The sequence below is a fragment of the Pristiophorus japonicus genome, unplaced genomic scaffold (assembly GCF_044704955.1).
Source record: "Pristiophorus japonicus isolate sPriJap1 unplaced genomic scaffold, sPriJap1.hap1 HAP1_SCAFFOLD_567, whole genome shotgun sequence".
In the NCBI taxonomy this organism is placed as follows: Eukaryota; Metazoa; Chordata; class Chondrichthyes; family Pristiophoridae; genus Pristiophorus; species Pristiophorus japonicus.
The window spans coordinates 161,470-180,825 of NW_027254475.1; the positions used below are offsets into that span (position 1 = coordinate 161,470).

A 19,356-nucleotide genomic window follows, 5' to 3' on the forward strand; every position below is an offset into this window, starting at 1 on the left:
GATTCTAACATTTACCTACTTCTGATGTCAGGCTAACTGGTCTGTCGTTTCCTGTTTTCTCTCTCCCTTCTTTCTTACATTGATCGATCCATGAAACTCAAAGAGTGGGACATGACATTCAGTTGGTATCTGTATTGTAAACTCCCATCAGACCCTGGCTCTGGAAAAATGCATTTTAAAACCACTACAACAACAATTTGCATTTGTATATTGTATAGTAAAATGTCCCAAAGCACTTCTCACGAGCGATCATCAAACAAACTTTGACACCATATAAGGAGATAATAGGACAGGTGGGTCGGTTTCAAGCAGCATTTTAACGGAGGAGAGAGAGGTCGAGAGACGGAGAGGTTTAAGGAGGGAGTCCCAGAGATTAGGGCCCAGGCAGCTGAGCACGATTAAATTCGGGGTATGCTCAAAGGGCCAGAATTGGAGGATAGCAAAAATCTCAGAGGGTTGTAGGAGTGGAGGAAGTTACAGAGATACGAGGGGTGAGGCCACGGAGGGATCTGAACACGAGGATGTGAATTTTGAAATCCTTCCGAAAATGTGCTGCCCACTTTATTGATATACTTTGCCCCAAGCTCCCTTTATTTGCACCAGAGGGTTCGTTACCAGGAGTCCTCTGAGTCCAGAGGCCTGGCCTAATAATCCAGAGGACGTGAGTTGAAATCCCTCCATGGCAGTTTGAGAATCTGAATTGAAATTGATGTAAAAAGCTGGGATCAGTAAAAGTGACCATTTACTGTCGGATTGGGATAAAAACCTAACTCTGTCACTAATGTCCTTTAAGGAAGGAAACCTGCCGTCCTTACCCGGTCTGGGCCTACATGTGACTCCAGTCCCACACCAACATGGTTGACGATAACTGCTCCCTGAACCGGCCCAGCGAGACCCTCAGTTTGTGTCAAACTGCACTGCAGCGGTTCAAGAAGGCCCACCACCCCTTCTCAGGGCAACTCAGGACGGGCAATAAATGCCGGCCTTGCCAGCGACGCCCACACCCGAGAATGGATTTCTTCATAATCCGCAACGCCGGTGCATTTGGTGGCTAATAGTGCTTAATTTATTCTCTTTCAGATGTGGAACAATCGGCTCGAGTTTAGATATAAAAACATTCTCTTTTGACTGCAAAGATATGATGGGTCAATATGTGAATATCATCATACCAGGAAGTGGAAAATTGCTGACCCTTTGTGAGGTTGAGGTCTATGGGTCGAAGGAGAGGCGATATGGTAAAAATGCATAAAAATCTGTACGATTTGGACAAATTGCAGCCAAGTATAAAAAGAGAGACTTGCACTTCTATAGCGTCTTACACAACTTCAGGCCCTCCCAAAGTGCTTCACAGCCAATGAAGTACTTTCAAAGGGTAGTCTCTGTTGTAAGGTATGAAAAACGACGGCCCACAAACAGCAAAGTGATCATGACGGGATTATCTGTCTTAGTGATGTTGCTTCGGAGATAAATCTTGGGCAGGACACCAGTGAGAACTTTCCTGCTCCTCTTCGAATAGTGACCATTGGATCATTTACGTCCACCTGAGAGCAGGTATCCAGTACCGCTACTGTGAGAGTGCAGCGCCCCCTCAGTACTGCCCCTCCGATAGTGCAGTGCTCAACGTGCATTGTCCTCCAGTATTGCCTGTCGACAGTACAGCGCTCCCTCCATACTGCCACAGTACTGACCCTCTGACAGTGCAGTGCTCCCCCAGTACTGTCCCTCGACAGTGCAGCGCTCCCTCAGTATTCACGGGTAGCTGAGCTGCACAGTGGGGGAGGAAAAAGAATGGAAGAGCTACAGTGGTGGGGGATTGTACAGTCAGGGGAGCAGACAGGCGTTTCTGCGGCCGCAGACGTAACTCTAGGATGGTATGTTGCCTCCCTGGTGCCACTGAGAGGCTGCAGGGCATTCTGAGGGGAGAGGGTGAACAGCCAGAGATCATGGTCCACATTGGTACCAATGACATAAGGAGAAAGAGGGATGACATCCTGCAGGCAGAGTTTAGGGAGTTAGGAGAGAAATTAAAAAGCAGGACTTCAAAGGTGGTAATGTCCGGAGTACTCCCAGTGCCATAAGCTAGTGAGTACAGAAATAGGAGTATAGAGCAGAAGACTACGTGGCTGGAGAGATGGGACAGGCAGGAGGGCTTTAGTTTCCTCAGGCATTGGGAACGCTTCTGGGAAAAGTGGGACCTGAACAAGCCGGACGGGTTGCACCTCAACAGAGCCGGGAAGCAATATCCACGCCGGGTGATTTGCTTGTGCTATTGGGGAGGTTTTAAATGAGCTTGGTCGGGGGATGGGAACCTGAAACTAGATTCAGTAGGGAGGGGAGTAAAGCTGCAATTAGAAAGCAGAAATAAAGAACGTGAGTTTGAAGGAGAAAGGAAGCAAGCAGGAAAAAAGGGTAACAATATATATGAGGTCACAGCACAAATTGAGAAAAATGGGTATGATCTGATAGCCATTACAGAGATGCGGTTGCAAAGTGTCCAGGACTGGGAATTAAATATTCAGAGGTATTTGACAATCCAGAAGGACAGACAGAAAGGAAAAGGAGGTGGGGTAGCTCTATTGAGAAAGGGTGGAATCACTGAAATAGTGAGAAACGATATTGGCTCGAATGATCAGGATGTTGAAACAGTTTGGATGGAGATAAGGAATAATAAAGGGAAAAAAATCACTGGTGGGCGTATTCTATAGGCCCCCTAACAGTAGCAACTCTGTTGGTCCGAGTATAAACCTGGAAATATTGGGAGCTTGTAAAAAGGGAACAGCTATAATCATGGGTGATTTTAACCTCCATATTGATTGGACAAATTAAATTGGTCAGGGTAGCCTTGAGGGTACATAGAGTGCATAAGGGACGGGTTCCTTGAGCAGAATGTAACGGAACCAACCAGGAGGCAGGCTATCTTAAAACTGGTCCTGTGTAATGAGACAGGATTAATAAAGGATCCCCTTGGAATGAGTGATCATAGCATGATTGAATTTCAAATTCAGATGGAGGGTGACAAAGTTTGATCCCTAACCAGCGTACTGAGCTTAAATAAAGGAGACTATAAAGGTATGAGAACAGAGTTGGCTAAAGTGGACTGGGAAAACAGATTAAAGTGCAGGACGGTTGATGAACAGTGGTGTACATTTAAGGAGATGTTTCACAACTCTCAAGAAAAATATATTCCAGTGAAGAGAAAAAGGTGTCAGAGAAAAGATAGCCATCTGTGGCTAACTAAATAAATAAAGGACGGTATCCAATTAAAAACAAGGGCATACAAAGTGGCCAAAACTAGTGGAAGGACAAAAAATTGGGAATCTTATAAAAGCCAGCAAAGAATGACGAAAAAAATGATTAAGAAAGGGAAGATTGACTGCAAAAATAAACTGGCACGAAATATAAAAAGAGATAGCAATAGTTTCTATAGGTATATAAAAAGGAAAAGAGTGGCTAAAGTAAATTTGGTCCCTTTGAGGACTAGACTGGGGAATTGTAATGGGGAACATGGAGCTGGCAGAAACTCTGAACAAATATTTTGTATCAGTCTTTATGGTAGAGGACATGAACAATATTCCGACAGTGGATTGTCAAGGGGCTATGTGGGGGAGGAATTTAACACAATCACAATCACCAAGGAGGTGGTACTCAGTAAGATAATGGGCTAAAGGCAGATAACTCCCCTGGACATGATGGTTTGCATCCAAGGGTCTGAAGAGAAGTAGTGGCAGGGATTGTGGATGCTTTGGTTGTAATTTACCAAAATTTCCTGGATTCTGGGGAGGTCCCAGCAGATTGCAAAACTGCAAATGCAACGCCCCTATTTAAAAAAGGAGGCAAACAAAAAGCAGGAAACTATAGACCAGTTAGCCTAACATCTGCGGTTGGGAAAATGTTGCAGTCCATTCTTGAAGAAGCAGTAACAGGACATTTGGAAAAGCAAAATTTGGTCAGGCAGAGTCAGCATGGATTTATGAAGAGGAAGTCATGTTTGACAAATTTGCTAGAATTCTTTGAAGATGTAATGAATAGGGTGGATAAAGGGGAACCAATGGATGAATGGATGTGGCGCATTTGGACTTCAAGAAGGCATTTGTCAAGGTGCCTCATTAAAGGTTACTGCACAAGATAAAAGTTCATGGGGTCGGGGGTAATATATTAGCATGGATAGAGGATTGGCTAACTAACAGAAAACAGAGAGTAGGGATAAATGGTTCATTCTCTGGTTGGCAACCAGTAACTAGTGGGGTGCCACAGGGATCAATGCTGTGCCCCCAACTATTTACCATCTATATTAACGACTTAGAAGAAGGGACTGAGTGCAACGTAGCCAAGTTTGCTGATGATACAAAGATGGGAGGAAAAGCAATGTGTGAGAAGGACACAAAAAATCTGCAAAAGGAAATAGACAGTCTAAGTGAATGGGCAAAAATTTGGCAGATGGAGTATAATGTTGGAAAGTGTGAGATCATGCACTTTTGCAGAGAAAAATCAAAGAGCAAGTTATTATTTAAATGGAGAAAGATTGCAAAGTGCCACAGTACAGCGGGACCTGGTGGTAATCGTGCATGAAGCACAAAAGGATAGTATGCAGGTACAGCAAGTGATGAGGAAGGCCAATGGTATCTTTGCCTTTATTGCAAAGGGGATGGAGTATAAAAGCAAGGAAGTCTTGCTACAGCTATACAGGGTATAGGTGAGGTCACACCTGGAATACTGCATGCAGTTTTGGTTTCCATATTAACGAAAGGATACACTTGCTTTGGAGGCAGTTCAGAGAAGGTTCACTAGATTGATTCCAGGGATCAGGGGGTTGACTTATGAGGAAAGGTTGAGTAGGTTGGGCCTCTACTCATTGGAATTCAGAAGAATGAGAGGTGATCTTATCGAAACGTATAAGATTATGAGGGGGCTTGACAAGGTGGATGCTTCCACGCAGAGGGAAGACTAGAACTTGAGGGCATGGTCTTAGAATAAGGAGCCGCCCATTTAAAATTGAGATGAGGAGAAATTTCTTCTCTCAGAGGGTTGTAAATTTGTGGAATTCGCTGCCTCAGACAGCTGAGGAAGCTGGGACAGTGAATAAATTGAAGACAGGAATAGACAATTTCTTAAACGGTAAGAGGATAAGGGTTTATGGGGAGCGGGCAGTGAAGTGAGGCTGAATCCATGATCAGATCAGCCTCAGCCATGATCTTATTGAATGGTGGAGCAGGCTCGAGTTGCCGTATGGTCTACTCCTGTTGCTATTTCTTATGTTCTTATGTACTGCCCCTCGACAGTGCAGTGCTCCTCCAGTACCTCCCCTCGACATTGCAGCGCTCCCCCAGTACTGCCCCTCTGACAGTGCTGCGCTCCCTCGGTACTGCCACTCCGATAATGCAGCATTCCCTCAGTACTGCCCGTCTGTTTAGTGGTTCCTCAGTACTGTCCCTCTGACAGTGCAGCGATCCCCCAGTACGGCTTCTCCGACAGTGCAGCACTCCCTCAGTACTGACCCCGCGTAAGTGCAATGCTCTCCCAATACTGCCCCGCTGACAGTGTAGTGCTCACTCAGTACTGTCCCTCCGATAGTGCAGTGTTCAATCAGTACTGCCCCTATTTCAGTGCATCGCTCCCTCAGTACTGCCCCTCCAACACTGCAGCGCTCCCTTAGGACTGCCCCTCCGACAGTACAGCGATCTCTCAGTGCTGCCCCTCTGACAGTGCAGCGCTCCCTCAGTACTGCCCCTCTGACAGTGCAGCGCTCCCTCAGTACTTCCCCTCTGACAGTGCAGCGCTCCCTTAGTGGCAATGGCGGGACTTCCATGGAGGGCACAGAAGGTTCCGGCCCCAGCTGGTTACCCCCCCAATTAGGGCGCAGCGCAATTTCAACCCCCTGGTGTCCTTATCAGTGATAGGACATACAAGCCTTGGAGGCAGCGCAATGGAGGTTCACCTACTTGTTACCTGAGATGAGAGGTTCGTCCTATGAGGAGTGATTGAGTAGATTGGGCCTATACTCTCTGGAGATTAGAAGAACAAGAGGTGATCTCATTGAAACATACAAGATTCTGAGGGGTATTGACAGGGTAGATGCTGAGAGGCTGTTTCCCCTGGCTGCAGAGTCTATAGGATACGGGGTCGGTCATTTAAGATTGAGATGAGAAGGAATTAGTTCACTCAGAGAGTTGTGACCCTTTAGAATTCACTGCACTGCAGGGCTGTGGATGTTCAGTCGTTGAGTATATTCAAGGCTGTGACAGATAGATTTTGGGACTATCGGGGATCAAGGGATATCTGTATAGTGCGGGAAGGTGGAGTTGAGGTCAGAAGATCAGCCATGATCTTATTGAATAGTGGACCAGGCTCAAGGGGCCGAATGGCCTACTCCTGCTCCTAATTCTTATGTTCTTATGTTATTATGTTTTTCCACAGAGGACAATGTGGCACTGAAGGGGATTGCGACCCAATCTGACACATCTCACTCAGCAGGTGCCTCTCGGGCCATTGACGGCAATGCAGACACGCAGTGGGCTGGGAATTCGTGCACGCACACCCCCATACAGAATGACCCGTGGTGGAGAGTGGATTTAAAGGACACGTACCGTGTGTCTACAGTAAACATCACTAACAGAGCCGACTGCTGCTCGGAACGGCTGTCAGGAGCGGAGATTCACATCGGGAGCTCGCTGGAGAATAACGGAAATTCCAACCCACTGTAACTTTACAGCAGCGAGCGCTGCACTTTTAAAGCTGTATATTTGTGTCGTATGTTTGTTCAGGAAGTTTAATCGTGACTGATGTATTGAAGAGTATAGGGGCAAATGGTGGTCGGAGGTTTCCGTTGTACGAACGCAACCGCCCGAAAAAAATCTACAAAAGTACCTGTTGGTCCCGGAGAAACATAGGATTCCAGTCGGAGGCCTTCATTCGCTGCGCAGCGCACGGGGAAATATCTTCCACGTACGGACATCTAGTTTACAATCACGTGGGCCTGGACCACCAATCACTAGGTAATATTCTCAGTGATAAAAATGGGAACTGAGTTTATACGAGTTCCCATTACTATCAATGAGAATAATCCCCTAAAATAAGAAACACAACACCATAAATAAAAACACACCACACATATTTAAAATTAATTGAACTTAAATGTAATTAAATGTTAAAAAAAAATTTTATTCGGAATTTTTTTAATGTGGTTTAACAGGGTTAAAAATTAAATTGCCTCAATGGACAGGGTTTTTAACATAAAAATTAATGATTACATTTGAATGTTTCTATGTTTTAAAAGCATTACGCTGGTAAATGTAAGCTATGCACCTGCTTTTACCAGGCGTAAAGGTGTGATGGACATTCGCTGGTCATGAGTTGGACAAATAGCCCAATCTGTACCGCGCGGACGTCCTTCCTGCGGGGATGTGTAGGATCTTTGTAAAGAAATGTTGACAGATCGGAAAGACACTTCGTGCGCACCCGTCATGGCAGCAATTTTCACCCATTTATCTCCCGTTTCAGTAGCCTGTTGTGCTGTTATTACATAAGAAGATAAGAAATTCAGGGTCCGGTGAGGCCTGTTACCGCCGTTTTGCGGCGGCAATGCGGCGGAATCAAGTGGCCGCCACGTTGCAGTAGATTGGTCGTCACGACCCTAATTCACCTTGGGGATTTTTCGGCTTATCCCCACTTCCGCCCCACTGCTGCCGACTGCCGCTCTCCCGCACCGACATCGCATTACGCTCAAAATTTACCTCCAAAAAGCGATGATCTGCTGCCCGGCAGCTTTTTCTGTGGGGACCTGGTTTTGTGTGTGTACAGTACAGCAGCACGGCGGCGTGGTTGAATGACAGTATTGGAGGGTCGGTCCCACCCCAAAATTCTCCCCCTCACCAGCACTTACCGCCGCACTCCCGCCCCCATTATGGCCAGCTTCCGATCCGATGTGAAAAAAACTTCAGAGTGGAGAAAATCGATCGGAAGCCCGCCTCATCGCACCCGGCGGTAAAAACTGAAAAGAAATGGGAGGTGTGCCAGCTTTCTGGCGGGCCTGAATGTGGGCCACCAAAACGGTACACAATACTCCAGCTGTGGTCTCACAAGGACTCTATATAATTACAGTGAGACATACTCAAATCCTTTTGTAATAAAAGATAACATACCAATGCTTTCTTAATTGCTTGCTGTTCCTGCAAGTTAACTTTCAGTGATTTGTGTACAAGGACACCCAGGTCCCTCTGAACACCAACATTTCCCAATCTCTCCATTTAAAAAATACTCTGCTTTTCTATTTTTCATGGCAAAGTGGATAACTTCACATTTCTCCACATTATATTCCATTTGCCATGTTCTTGCCCACTCACTGAGCCTGTCTAGATTCTCTTGAAGCCTCCTGACAACTTACCTTCCCACCTAGCTTTGTATTTGTTACATTTGGTCCCCTCATCCCAATCATTGATATAGATTGTGCATAGCTGGGGCCCAAACACCGCTCCTTGTGGTATCCCACTAGTTACAGCCTGCCAACCTGAAAATGACCCGTTTGTGTAATAACCCCTTGTGTGGCACCTTATTGAATGACTTCTGAAAATCCAATTACAACACATCCACTGTTCCCCCTTTTCTATTCTGTTAGGTACGATCTCAAAAAACATACAGATTTTGCAAGCATGATTTCTCTTTCATAAATCCGTATTGTCTGCCCAATCCTATTATTCATTTCCAAGTACTTTGTTACCATGTCCATAATAATAAATTCTAACATTTACCTACTTCTGATGTCAGGCTGACTGGTCTGTCGTTTCTCGTTTTCTCTCTCCCTTCTTTCTTACATCGATCGATCAATGAAACTCAAAGAGTGGGACATGACATTCAGTTGGAATCTGTATTGTAAACTCCCATCAGACCTGGCTCTGGAAAAATGCATTTTAAAACCACTACAACAACAATTTGCAATTGTATATTGTGATGTAAAATGTCCCAAAGCACTTCTCACGAGCGATCATCAAACAATCTTTGACACCGAGCCATATAAGGAGATAATAGGACAGGTGGGTCGGTTTCAAGCAGCATTTTAACGGAGGAGAGAGAGGTCGAGAGGCGGAGAGGTTTAAGGAGGGAGTCCCAGAGATTAGGGCCCAGGCAGCTGAGCACGATTAAATTCGGGGTATGCTCAAAGGGCCAGATTTTCAGAGGGTTGTAGGAGTGGATGAGGTTACAGAGATAGGGAGGGGCGAGGCCATTGAGGGATCTGAACACGAAGATGTGAATTTCAAAATACTTGCTAAAATGTGCTGCCCACTTTATTGATATACTTTGCCCCAAGCTCCCTTTATTTGCACCAGAGGGTTTGTTTTCAGGAGTCCTTTGAGGCCAGAGGCTTGGACTAATAACCCAGAGAACGTGAGTTCAAATCCCTCCGTGGCAGTTTGAGAATCTGAATTGAAATTGATGTAAAAAGCTGGGATCAGTAAAAGTGACCATTTACTGTCGGATTGGGATAAAAACCTAACTCGGTCACTAATGTCCTTTAGGGAAGGAAACCTGCCGTCCTTACCCGGTCTGGGCCTACACGTGACTCCAGTCCCACACCAACATGGTTGACTATAACTGCCCCCTGAAGCGGCCCAGCGAGGCCTTCAGTTTCTGTTAAACTGCACTGCAGCGGTTCAAGAAGGCCCACCACCCCTTCTCAGGGCAACTCAGGACGGGCAATAAATGCCGGCCTTGCCAGCAGCGTCCACGTCCTGAGAATGGATTTCTTCACATTCCGGAACTCCGGTACATTTGGCTACTAATAGTGCTTAATTTATTCTCTTTCAGATGTGGAACGATCAACTCGAGTTTCGATACAACAACATTGTCTTTTGACTGCAAAGGAATGGTGGGTCAATATGTGAATATCATCATCCCAGGAAGTGGAAAATCACTGACCCTTTGTGAGGTTGAGGTCTATGGGTCGAAGGAGAGGCGATATGGTAAAAATGCTTTAAAATTTATAGGATTTGGCCCAATTGCAACCAAGTATAACACGAGAGACTTGAATTTCTATCGCGGCTTTCACAACCTCAGGCCTTCCCAAAGTGCTTCACAGCCAATGAAGTACATTCAAAGGGTTGTCTCTGTTATAAGGTTGGAAATACGGCAGCCCATTGCGGGCTGCAAGATCCCACGAAGTGATGATGATGCGATTATCTGTCTTCGTGATGTTGGTTCGAAGATCAATTTTGGGCAGGACGCCAGTGAGAACTCTCCTGCTCCTCTTTGAATAGTGGCCGTGGGTTCTTTTACGTCCACCTGAGAGAGCAGATACTCAGTACTGCCCCCTTTGACAGTGCACCGCTCCGTCAGTTCTGACCCTCCAAAAATGCTACGCTTACTCGGTGTTGCCCCTCCGACAGTGCCGTGCTCCACCAGTACTGGTCCTCTGACAGTGCAGCACTCCCTCAGTACTAGACCTCGGTCAGTGCAGCACTCCCTCAGTACTGCCCCTCTGACAGTGCAGCACTCCCTAAGTACTGCCCCTCTGACAGTGTAGCACTCCCTCAGTACTACTCCTCTGACAGTGCAGCACTCCCTCAGTACTACTCCTCTGACAGTGCAGCGCTCCCTCAGCGGCGAAGGTGGTACTTCCACGGCGGGCGCAGAGTGTCCCGGCCCCAGCTGGTTACCACCCCCAGTTGGGACACAGGGCAATTTCACCCCGCTGGTGTCCTTATCAGTGATAGGACATACAAGCCTTGTTGGCAGTGCAATGAAGGTTCACCAGATTGTTACCTGAGATGAGAGTTTTGTCCGAAGATGAGTGATTGAGTCGATTGAATAAGTGGAGGAAGAGCATCCAGGAGGGCGCTGAGAACAGCGAGTCTCGTCGCCGAGAGCATGCAGAAAACAAGCGCAGGCAACGGAAGGAACGTGCGGCAAACCAGTCCCACCAACCTCTTCCCTCAACTACTGTCTGTCCCACGTGTGATAGACTGTAATTCCCGCATTGCACCGTTCAGTCACCGACGAACTCATTTTTAGAATGGAAGCAAGTCTTCCTCGATTTCAAGGGACTGCCTATGATGATAATTGAATAGAATGGGTCTATACTTTCTGGAGATTAGAAGAACAAGACGTGATCTCATTGAAATATACACAATTCTGAGGGTGTTTGATAGGGTAGATGCTGAGAGGTTGTTTCCCCTGGTTGCAGAGACTGGACCTCGTGGCGTAGTCTCAGGATAAGGGGTCGGTCATTTAAGGCTGAAATGAGAAGGAAGTTCTTCACTCAGATGGTTGTGAATGTAAAGTCCTGTCCCCTCAGTACAGATTCACACGAGGCATGTCAAGGTCACTTTGTCCTGCACCTTTTATTTCACAGCTCTGGAATGCTGCACTTGCCTGAGACCTGTCCTTATATATCTGTCTCTTGCAAGTGCACCCCCGGTGGTAAGGTATGCTGGTGGTAACAGGTCATATCTTATTACAGTCATGTATAGCATGTTGGGATACAGTTATATATAATAATGTAAGATACATGACATCACCCTCCCCCAAGGTCTTATTGTCTTTATAAGTTCAGTCTCTCAGATGGCCTACGCTCTCGCGTGGAGCGTCTGAGTTGTGGTTCAGTTGTTTGCCTTGGTGTCTGTTTTTCTTTGGGTGTGGTTGCTGGTATCTCGCCTGGGCTGTCTATTGGGATTGCCCTTTATCAGGTTGCCGTCTTGACGTGATTTATGCCGTGGTCAATTATAAAGTCTTGGAATTCTGCGCTGGTGAAGCACGGACCATTGTCACTGACCAATATGTCAGGGATTCCATGCGTTGCAAACATGGTTGCGAGGCTCTCCACAGTGGGGAGGTTGTGCTCGAATTTAAAATGGTGCATTCGATCCACTTTGAAAATGCATCTACAACTACGAGGAACATTTTGCCCATGAATGGGCCCGCATAGTCTACGTGCACCCGCGACCACGGTTTGGTAGGCCAGGGCCAGGGGCTCAGTGGAGCCTCCCTGGGGGCATTGCTGAGTTGGGCACAAATGGTGCACCTTCGGACGCAGAGCTCCAAGTTTGCATCAATACCAGGCCGCCAGACGTGGGATCTGGCTATTGCCTTCATGAGAACGATCCCCGGGTGTTCGCAGTGGAGCTCCCGGACAAATGCCTCTCTGCCTCGCAGAGGCATGACTACTCGGCTGCCCCACATCAGGCAGTCTGCTTGTAATGATAGCTCATGCATGCACCTGTGAAAGGGTTTTAATTCCTCGGGGCAGGCATTGCGAGCCTCTGCCCAGTCACCGGTTAGGACACATCTTTTTACGTAGGATAACGTGGAGTCGCTGGCCGTCCAGGCTCTGATTTGGCGAGCCGTCATGGGCGAACCTGTGGACTCAAAGGCATTGATTGCCATGGCCATCTCACAGTCCTGTTCATCAGACCCTTCCGTGGTCACCAGGGGAAGCATGCTGAGCGCGTCGGCACAGTTGTCTGTGCCTGGTCTGTGCCTTATGGTATAGTCGTAGCCAGCATGAGTGCCCACCGTTGAATTCGCGCCGAGGCGTTGGCGTTTATTGCCTTGCTCTCGGATAGGAGGGACATGAGGGGCTTGTGGTTGGTTTCTAATGCGAACTTGGCTCCGAAAAGGTATTGGTGCATCTTTTTGACACCGTACACGCACGCGAGCACCTCCTTCTCTACCATTCCGTACTCGCGCTCCGCCCGCGAAAGTGACCTGGAGGCACAAGCTATGGGTTGTAATTTGTCCGCACTATTGACATGTTGCAAAATGCACCCGACCCCATACGCCAACGCATCGCATGTGAGAACTAGCTTTTTACCTGGATCAAAGAAAGTCAAAACACTGTTGGAACACAGAAGGTTGCATGCCTTATTGAAGGCGCGTTCCTGGGCGTCCCCCCAAAACCAATCGCACCCCTTCCTGAATAGCATGTGGAGAGGCTCTAGCAGCATGCTTAAGTTCTGCATAAAGTTCCCAAATTAATTGAGTAGCCCGAGAAAGGCGCGCAGTTCTGAGACATTCCGGGGCCTGGGTGCCAGACGAATTGCTTCTGTTTTGGACTCTGTTGGGCGGATTCCATCAGCGGCAATCCTTCTGCCCAAAAACTCAACCTCGGGTGCGAGAAACAGGCACTTGGATTTCTTGACTCGTAGGCCTACCCGATCCAACCGCTTTAGTACTTCCTCCAAATTACGGAGATGGGAGTCGGCGTCCCTGCCCGTGATAAGTATGTCGTCTTGAAATACAACCGTCCCCGGGATGGACTTGAGCAGACTCTCCATGTTGCGCTGGAATATGGCAGCTGCCGACCTGATGCCGAATGAGCATCAGTTGTACATGAAAAGGCCTCGATGTGTGTTGATGGTGGTGAGTAGCTTGGATTCCTCAGTCAATTCTTGCGTCATATACGCAGATGTGAGGTCTAATTTTGTGAAAAGTTTACCTCCAGCCAATGTGGCAAATAAGTCCTCCGCTCTGGGCAATGGGTACTGGTCCTGTAGGGAGACTCTGTTTATGGTAGATTTGTAGTCCCCACAGATTCGTACGGATCCATCAGGCTTCATGACTGGGACGATGGGACTTGCCCAGTCGCTAAATTCCACAGGTGATATAATGCCTTCCCGCAGAAGCCTGTCTAGTTCGTGTTCAATCTTTTCCCTCATCACATAGGGTACAGCTCTGGCCTTGTGATGGACTGGTCTAGCATCCTGTGTGATGTAGATTTTGACTTTGGCCCCTTTGAAAGTGCCCACACCTGGCTGAAAGAGATGTTTAAATCACTTTATAACTGTTGAGCAGGAGGTCCGTTCTTCTATTGACATGGCATGGACATCATCCCATTTCCAGTTTAGTTTTGCCAGCCAGCTTCTCCCCAGCAGTGCTGGGGGGTCTCCGGAGACAATCCACAGGGGAAGTCGGTTCACTGTCCCTTTGTGTGTGACAGAGAGCATGGCGCTGCCGAGGACTGGTACGATTTCTTTGGTATAGGTCCTTAGTTTGGTGTCGACCCTTGTGAGTTTTGGTCTGTCTCTTTTATGCGGCCACAGTTGTTCAAATTGTTCAGCGCCCATGAGAGATTGACTCACTCCCGTATCCAGCTCCATGTTGACAGATATCCCGTTGAGTAGGACCCTCATCATTATAGGAGGCGTCCTGTCGTAAGAGCAGTGGCCATTGATCGTGTTGACCCGCTGTACATCGGTGTCCCGGGTACTGTCCCCACCGTCTTCTGGTCCGCTTTCCGACCCATCCGATTCGTATACCAAGCCGAGCTGCCGTTTTTTTGCACATGCGGGCCAAATGCCCTGTATATTCACAGTTCCTGCAAACAGCCTGCTGAAATCGACATTCCCTTGATGAGTGCCCACCCCCACACCTCCAGCACAGACTGCTTGCAAAGAATGAGCTGCGTCTGGCTGATCTCTCTTGAGCTTCTCTCAGTTTGTAGTTGATTGCTCTCATTGTGGGTTGATGAGGTGTGAACGGCTGTTTCTTTGGCCCTTGATGGCTTCTGTTGCCACTGCTTGCTGTCGAAAGCCTGTTCTCCCGGTTTTGTCTGTGTGTGGGGGTAGCAGCTTTTCTAATGCTGTGAACTCCTTGTTCCATTATTTTGTTAGTTGTCGTACCTGCATTGTAAATCAACCTTGTTTCTTCTTCCCCTACCAACAATGTCTGTGCAACCAGTGCTGCTGCCTCTAAGATCAGGTTCTTGGTCTCTATGAGCTTTCGGAATATGCCTGCGTGACCTATTCCTTCAATGAAAAAGTCTCTCAGCATTTCTCTCCTCAGTTCATCGGAGAACTCACATAAACTAGCCAACCTCCGAAGTTCCGCCACGATGTCGGGTATGCACTGGCCCACACAGCGTCTGTAGTTGTAGAACCTGTGTCTGGCCATGTGTAGGCTGCTCGCTGGCTTCAGGTGGTCTCTTACCAGTGTGCTCAATTCTTCAAACGACTTGCTTGCTGGTTTCTCAGGTGCCAACAGATCCTTCATTAAAGCGTATGTTTTCGAGCCACAGCTGGTCAAGAGATGGGTTCTTCTCTTGTCTGCCGTATCGTCGCCTAACCAGTCTTTGGTTACCAAGCTTTTCTGGAGCCTTTCTATAAAGTCCTCCCAATTGTCTCCCGCATTGTACTTTTCATCTGATCCGTTGTTCGCCATTCTGTGGATTCTGTAATCCCGTAACTCATCGCCACTGTAAGGTCCTGTCCCCTCAGTACAGATTCACATGAGGCATGTAGTGAAGTCAAGGTCACTCTGGACCTGCACCTTCATTTCACAGCTCTGGAATGTTGCACTTGCCTGAGACCTGTCCTTATATACCTGTCTCTTGCAAGTGCACCCCCGGTGGTAAGGTATGCTGGTGGTAACAGGTCAAATCTTATTACAGTCATGTATAGCATGTTGGGATACAGTTATATATAATAATGTAAGATACATGACAGTGAATGTTTAGAATTCTCTGCCCTGGAGGGCTGTCGATGTTCAGTCATTGAGTATATTCACAGCTGAAATCGAGAGGGCTAGACTTTCCACTTTGTTGGCCATCGCCCAAAACATGGGCGATGTTCCAGCGATGTACAACGTCTTAGCCTTACTGAGCGCTGGAACATGGCCCATTTTTTTTAAGCGATTTTCCTCTCGACGATAGGCCAGCGATATGAAACGAGCGATCCGATAGGTCAGCGCTGTGATGTTCACCCACCAAACATCCAGCGATGTGGAAGGCAAAAGCTTCCCTAGCAACGGGCTTCTACGCACGTGTGGGTTTTTTTTCTGGCCGACTGGCTTTCCCACGTTTTGAGAGGTCGGGGTCATCCAGCCAGGCGTAGAACGCACAGGGAGGGGCAGAGAGATAGAGAGAGAGAGGATAGAGAGAGTGGAGAAAGACAGAGACAGAGAGGAGAGATCAAAAGAAGAGAGATAAGCAAGAGAGTATTTACAGACTTGATAATATATTGTTATAATATATTTATATATTTTACAAACAAATTATAAAATGTCTGAAAGCCATCAGGAAGCTGAGGGGGAGAGAAAGAGGGCAAAGCCCTTTAGCGATGAGGCCAGCGAGGCCCTCGTGAATGAGATCCCATGAAGCGAGGGGGGCGGACCAGTGCCGAAAACGGAATAGCTTGGTCGCGGCAGCAAGAGTAAGTTGCATTTTATATTTTATATTTTACAGATGCAAATTTTTATTAGAATAATGAATCTCCTGTATTGAATTTAAGTTTGTCATTCATAAATGTATAACGTAAACCATATTAAGATCCGGAAGTGCTCTGAACTAGCAGCACGTATCGTTTTAAACTGTTGTGACTTCATGATACTACCTAGTCAATTAGCTTATGCTATGCTATGTCCTTTTCTCATTTGCAGAAGAAGATATCTATCAACTGGGCTCAGCAAAGGTGGACGGGTGGGTGGCTCTGCTCACCTTCAGCCATTAACGGACCTCGAGGAGCGTGCGGTTGCGCTGGTTGGCCATGAGAGCCATTCGGCTACCACCCGCAGTCTGGCGGAGCCCAGCCATGCGTCCCGTGAGCAATGTGTAATGTGTCAACAGTATTAAAAACAGTATTAAAAACTTAACTAACTAACTAATGTAATGTCCTGTAATTATAATGCAATATGCGATATACTTGTAATGTACTTATAATATTCTAATAATATCATGTCATGTCATGTCATGCATGTATGCATGTATGTAGCCCTTGTGCATAAGAAACAGGAGATGCCGCTTTCTGGGGTAGTGAAAAGTATTGATATGTAACACCGTTATGTCCTAATAAGCTCTGTGAAAAGGTCATATGTGATTTTTAAGGTCAACCTGAGACGCTCATAGAGGTGCAACCAGCAGCTGCCCTGTCACCCTCTGAGGAGGAGGAGCAGGAGGAAGAGGAGAATTTTCCTTAGCTCGAGGAGGAAGAGGAGAAGGACGAGCTCGAACAGGAGCCGTCAATTGTGGAGTGGGGTTGGGTGAACCTGCGGTCATCTCTGTTGAGACTGAAGAGGCACCGGGACCAAGCGGTGAGCAGCCAGCAACGCCAAGGCGCAACATATTCCATACACCGACCCCACGGAGGCCGGGTCAGCGAGGCCAGCAAACACCTCCCGAGGATGATCAGTTGGTGGGCCTGATATTCCTGTGTTCGGAGACGGTCGCAATTGGTCACGAGCTGATCCAGGGGTTCATTCAATTCGCACATGACTTTTCCAAGGTGCCTGCTGTGCAAGTCGAGCTACTGGGGGTAGCATGGCAGACTCTGGAAGGGGTGCATGAGCAGACCGCCACAGCAAATGCCCTTAGGTATGCGCTGCTGGCTGAACAAAGTGCTGCATCCCAAGCTGTCGTGTTGGTCACGAGTCAAGCCCCGAGCACTCAGATGAGTACAGAGGATACAGTTCTTCTTGACTCGGAAGACGAGCAGCCTGCTTCGTCTCCCACGCCAACACCTCCACCACGGCAGGAAGTCTTTCCGTCGCCCGCTGCACACTAGTTTCATCTCGGATTGTGGGGATCAAGACGGGTGGGTGGTGCACAAACATGGAGGGTAAACGACCTGGAGGCAAACGTTACCGCAGGTAGGGAGGGAGGTTTTGTTTTTGAAAGTTTGATGTTACCATTATTGTATCATAACTTTTTGATGTTACTGATACTGTTAATGTCCGTTCATAGTTTGTGGGTGGGGGGAGTGTGGTGGGGAGGAAGGTGTTGAAAAATATTTACCTAAAAATTTGTTTGCAATAAATTTTTCTATTGATTTTAACAATTGCTGTGCATTCTCTGATAAAGTTAGTTAGCTTAGTCATTTTGTACAATTTAACATGCGTTCTTCATTCTCTTGTAATAACATTACTTAAGTTAAGCATTAATGCAAATGTTGAACTACAACGGCCAGGCCAGTGCAGGCAAGGCTAAAACATAACTCAACGCAAATGCAACTTTTGTTCAACCGTAATTGTGACTAGCCCCAATGTCAGTTCATGCAAAGCATTCATTTATGAGCTGCTGATGCAACAGCTTTACAGCCACCGTAACTCCCACGGGGTACTGGTCTCCTGGGATGGGTGGGAGTGTGGGGGGGTGGGGCTGGTGGACGGACTACGGTTACATCGCCAGGCTGGTCCTCCCTGAGGTCCTCACCAGCCTCCTTTTCCACCTCCACCTCCACCTCCACCTCCTCCTCCTCCTCCTCTTGCTCTTTGCCGACTGGCTCTTCCGTCTCCCCTCCTTATGGAGGTGGACCTGTAGCCCCATCAGGCATTTTCTGTCCTCTCCTTATTGCTAGGTTATGTAGCATGCAACATATCACAACTCAGCGACCTGGTCAGAGTGGTACTGTAGGCTGCCACCAGAGTGGTCCAGGCATCTGAAACGCTGCTTTAGGACCCCAATTGTCTTTTCGACGATGTTGCGTATCGCTATGTGGCTTTCGTTGTAACATTTCTCTGCTTCAGTGACGGGATTATGCAGAGCGGTCATCAACCAGCTGACAAGGCCATATCCCTTATCCCCCAGCATCCAACCGTGACCTTCTGGCTGATTGACAAACAGGTCAGGGCTAGCACTCTCACGTAGGATGTGCGCATCATGGATACTGCCAGGAAATGTCATGATTACTGTCATGATTATTTGGTTGTGGTCGACAACAAGCTGCACATTCAGGGAGTGGAATCCCTTTCTGTTACGAAACATCTCCGCGTTCTGTAAAGGGGCTTTCAGGGCAATGTGCCTGCAGTCTATTGCTCTCTACACCTTGAGGAAGTTTGCTATTCCCGTGAAAGAAAGCACTCCTGGTCTGTGCCTCCCTGGTCATAGGGAAGCTTATAAAGTTCATCCTGCGAGCATAAAGGGCTTCAGTCACCTGCCAAATGCAGCAGTGTGTGGCGTGCTGAGAGATACCACATTTGTCGCTAGCTGAAGCCTGAAAGGATCCCGATGCGTAGAAGGATAGTACCGCAGTAACCTTCACCTCAACGGGCATTGCGGTTCTGATGGTGCTGGAAGGTTGCAGATCCCTTTTGATGAGATGGCAAATCTCATCGATGACCTCCTTCTGGAAGCGCAGCCTCCTAAAGCATGCGTTTTCAGACAAGTTAAAGTAAGATTACGTTTCTTTGTACCTTCGTCGGCTGTATGCTCGCCTCCTCTGTCTCCTGTCTCTCTCTCCACATTACTCTGCCACCTCTTCGATTGATCCTTTCAGAAACCAGTGTGTGAGCAGTTACGAGTAATGGCACAGAAAGCATAGGCCTCATCACTATCAATAATTATTTTCACTTGCTATAAATGCACTTTTCACTAAAAAATGCCTAATCTATTAAAATACTCTCTCTATACCAGCCCCAGTCTAACACTGTATACCAGTCTCA

At 47.4% G+C, this 19,356-nt stretch overlaps 1 protein-coding gene across 10 annotated transcripts in view; it reads left to right on the forward strand.

Moving 5' to 3' along the window:
• Positions 1–19,356, forward strand: part of LOC139254651 (uncharacterized) — a 228,861-nt gene that overhangs the window by 148,541 nt on the left and 60,964 nt on the right. For all 10 annotated transcript variants that reach the window (XM_070873776.1, XM_070873775.1, XM_070873774.1 and 7 more), the window contains 3 exons: positions 1,081–1,235; positions 6,415–6,697; positions 9,799–9,953. In XM_070873776.1, the coding sequence (XP_070729877.1) occupies positions 1,081–1,235; positions 6,415–6,697; positions 9,799–9,953 (593 nt within the window). The remainder of the gene's footprint in view (positions 1–1,080; positions 1,236–6,414; positions 6,698–9,798; positions 9,954–19,356) is intronic.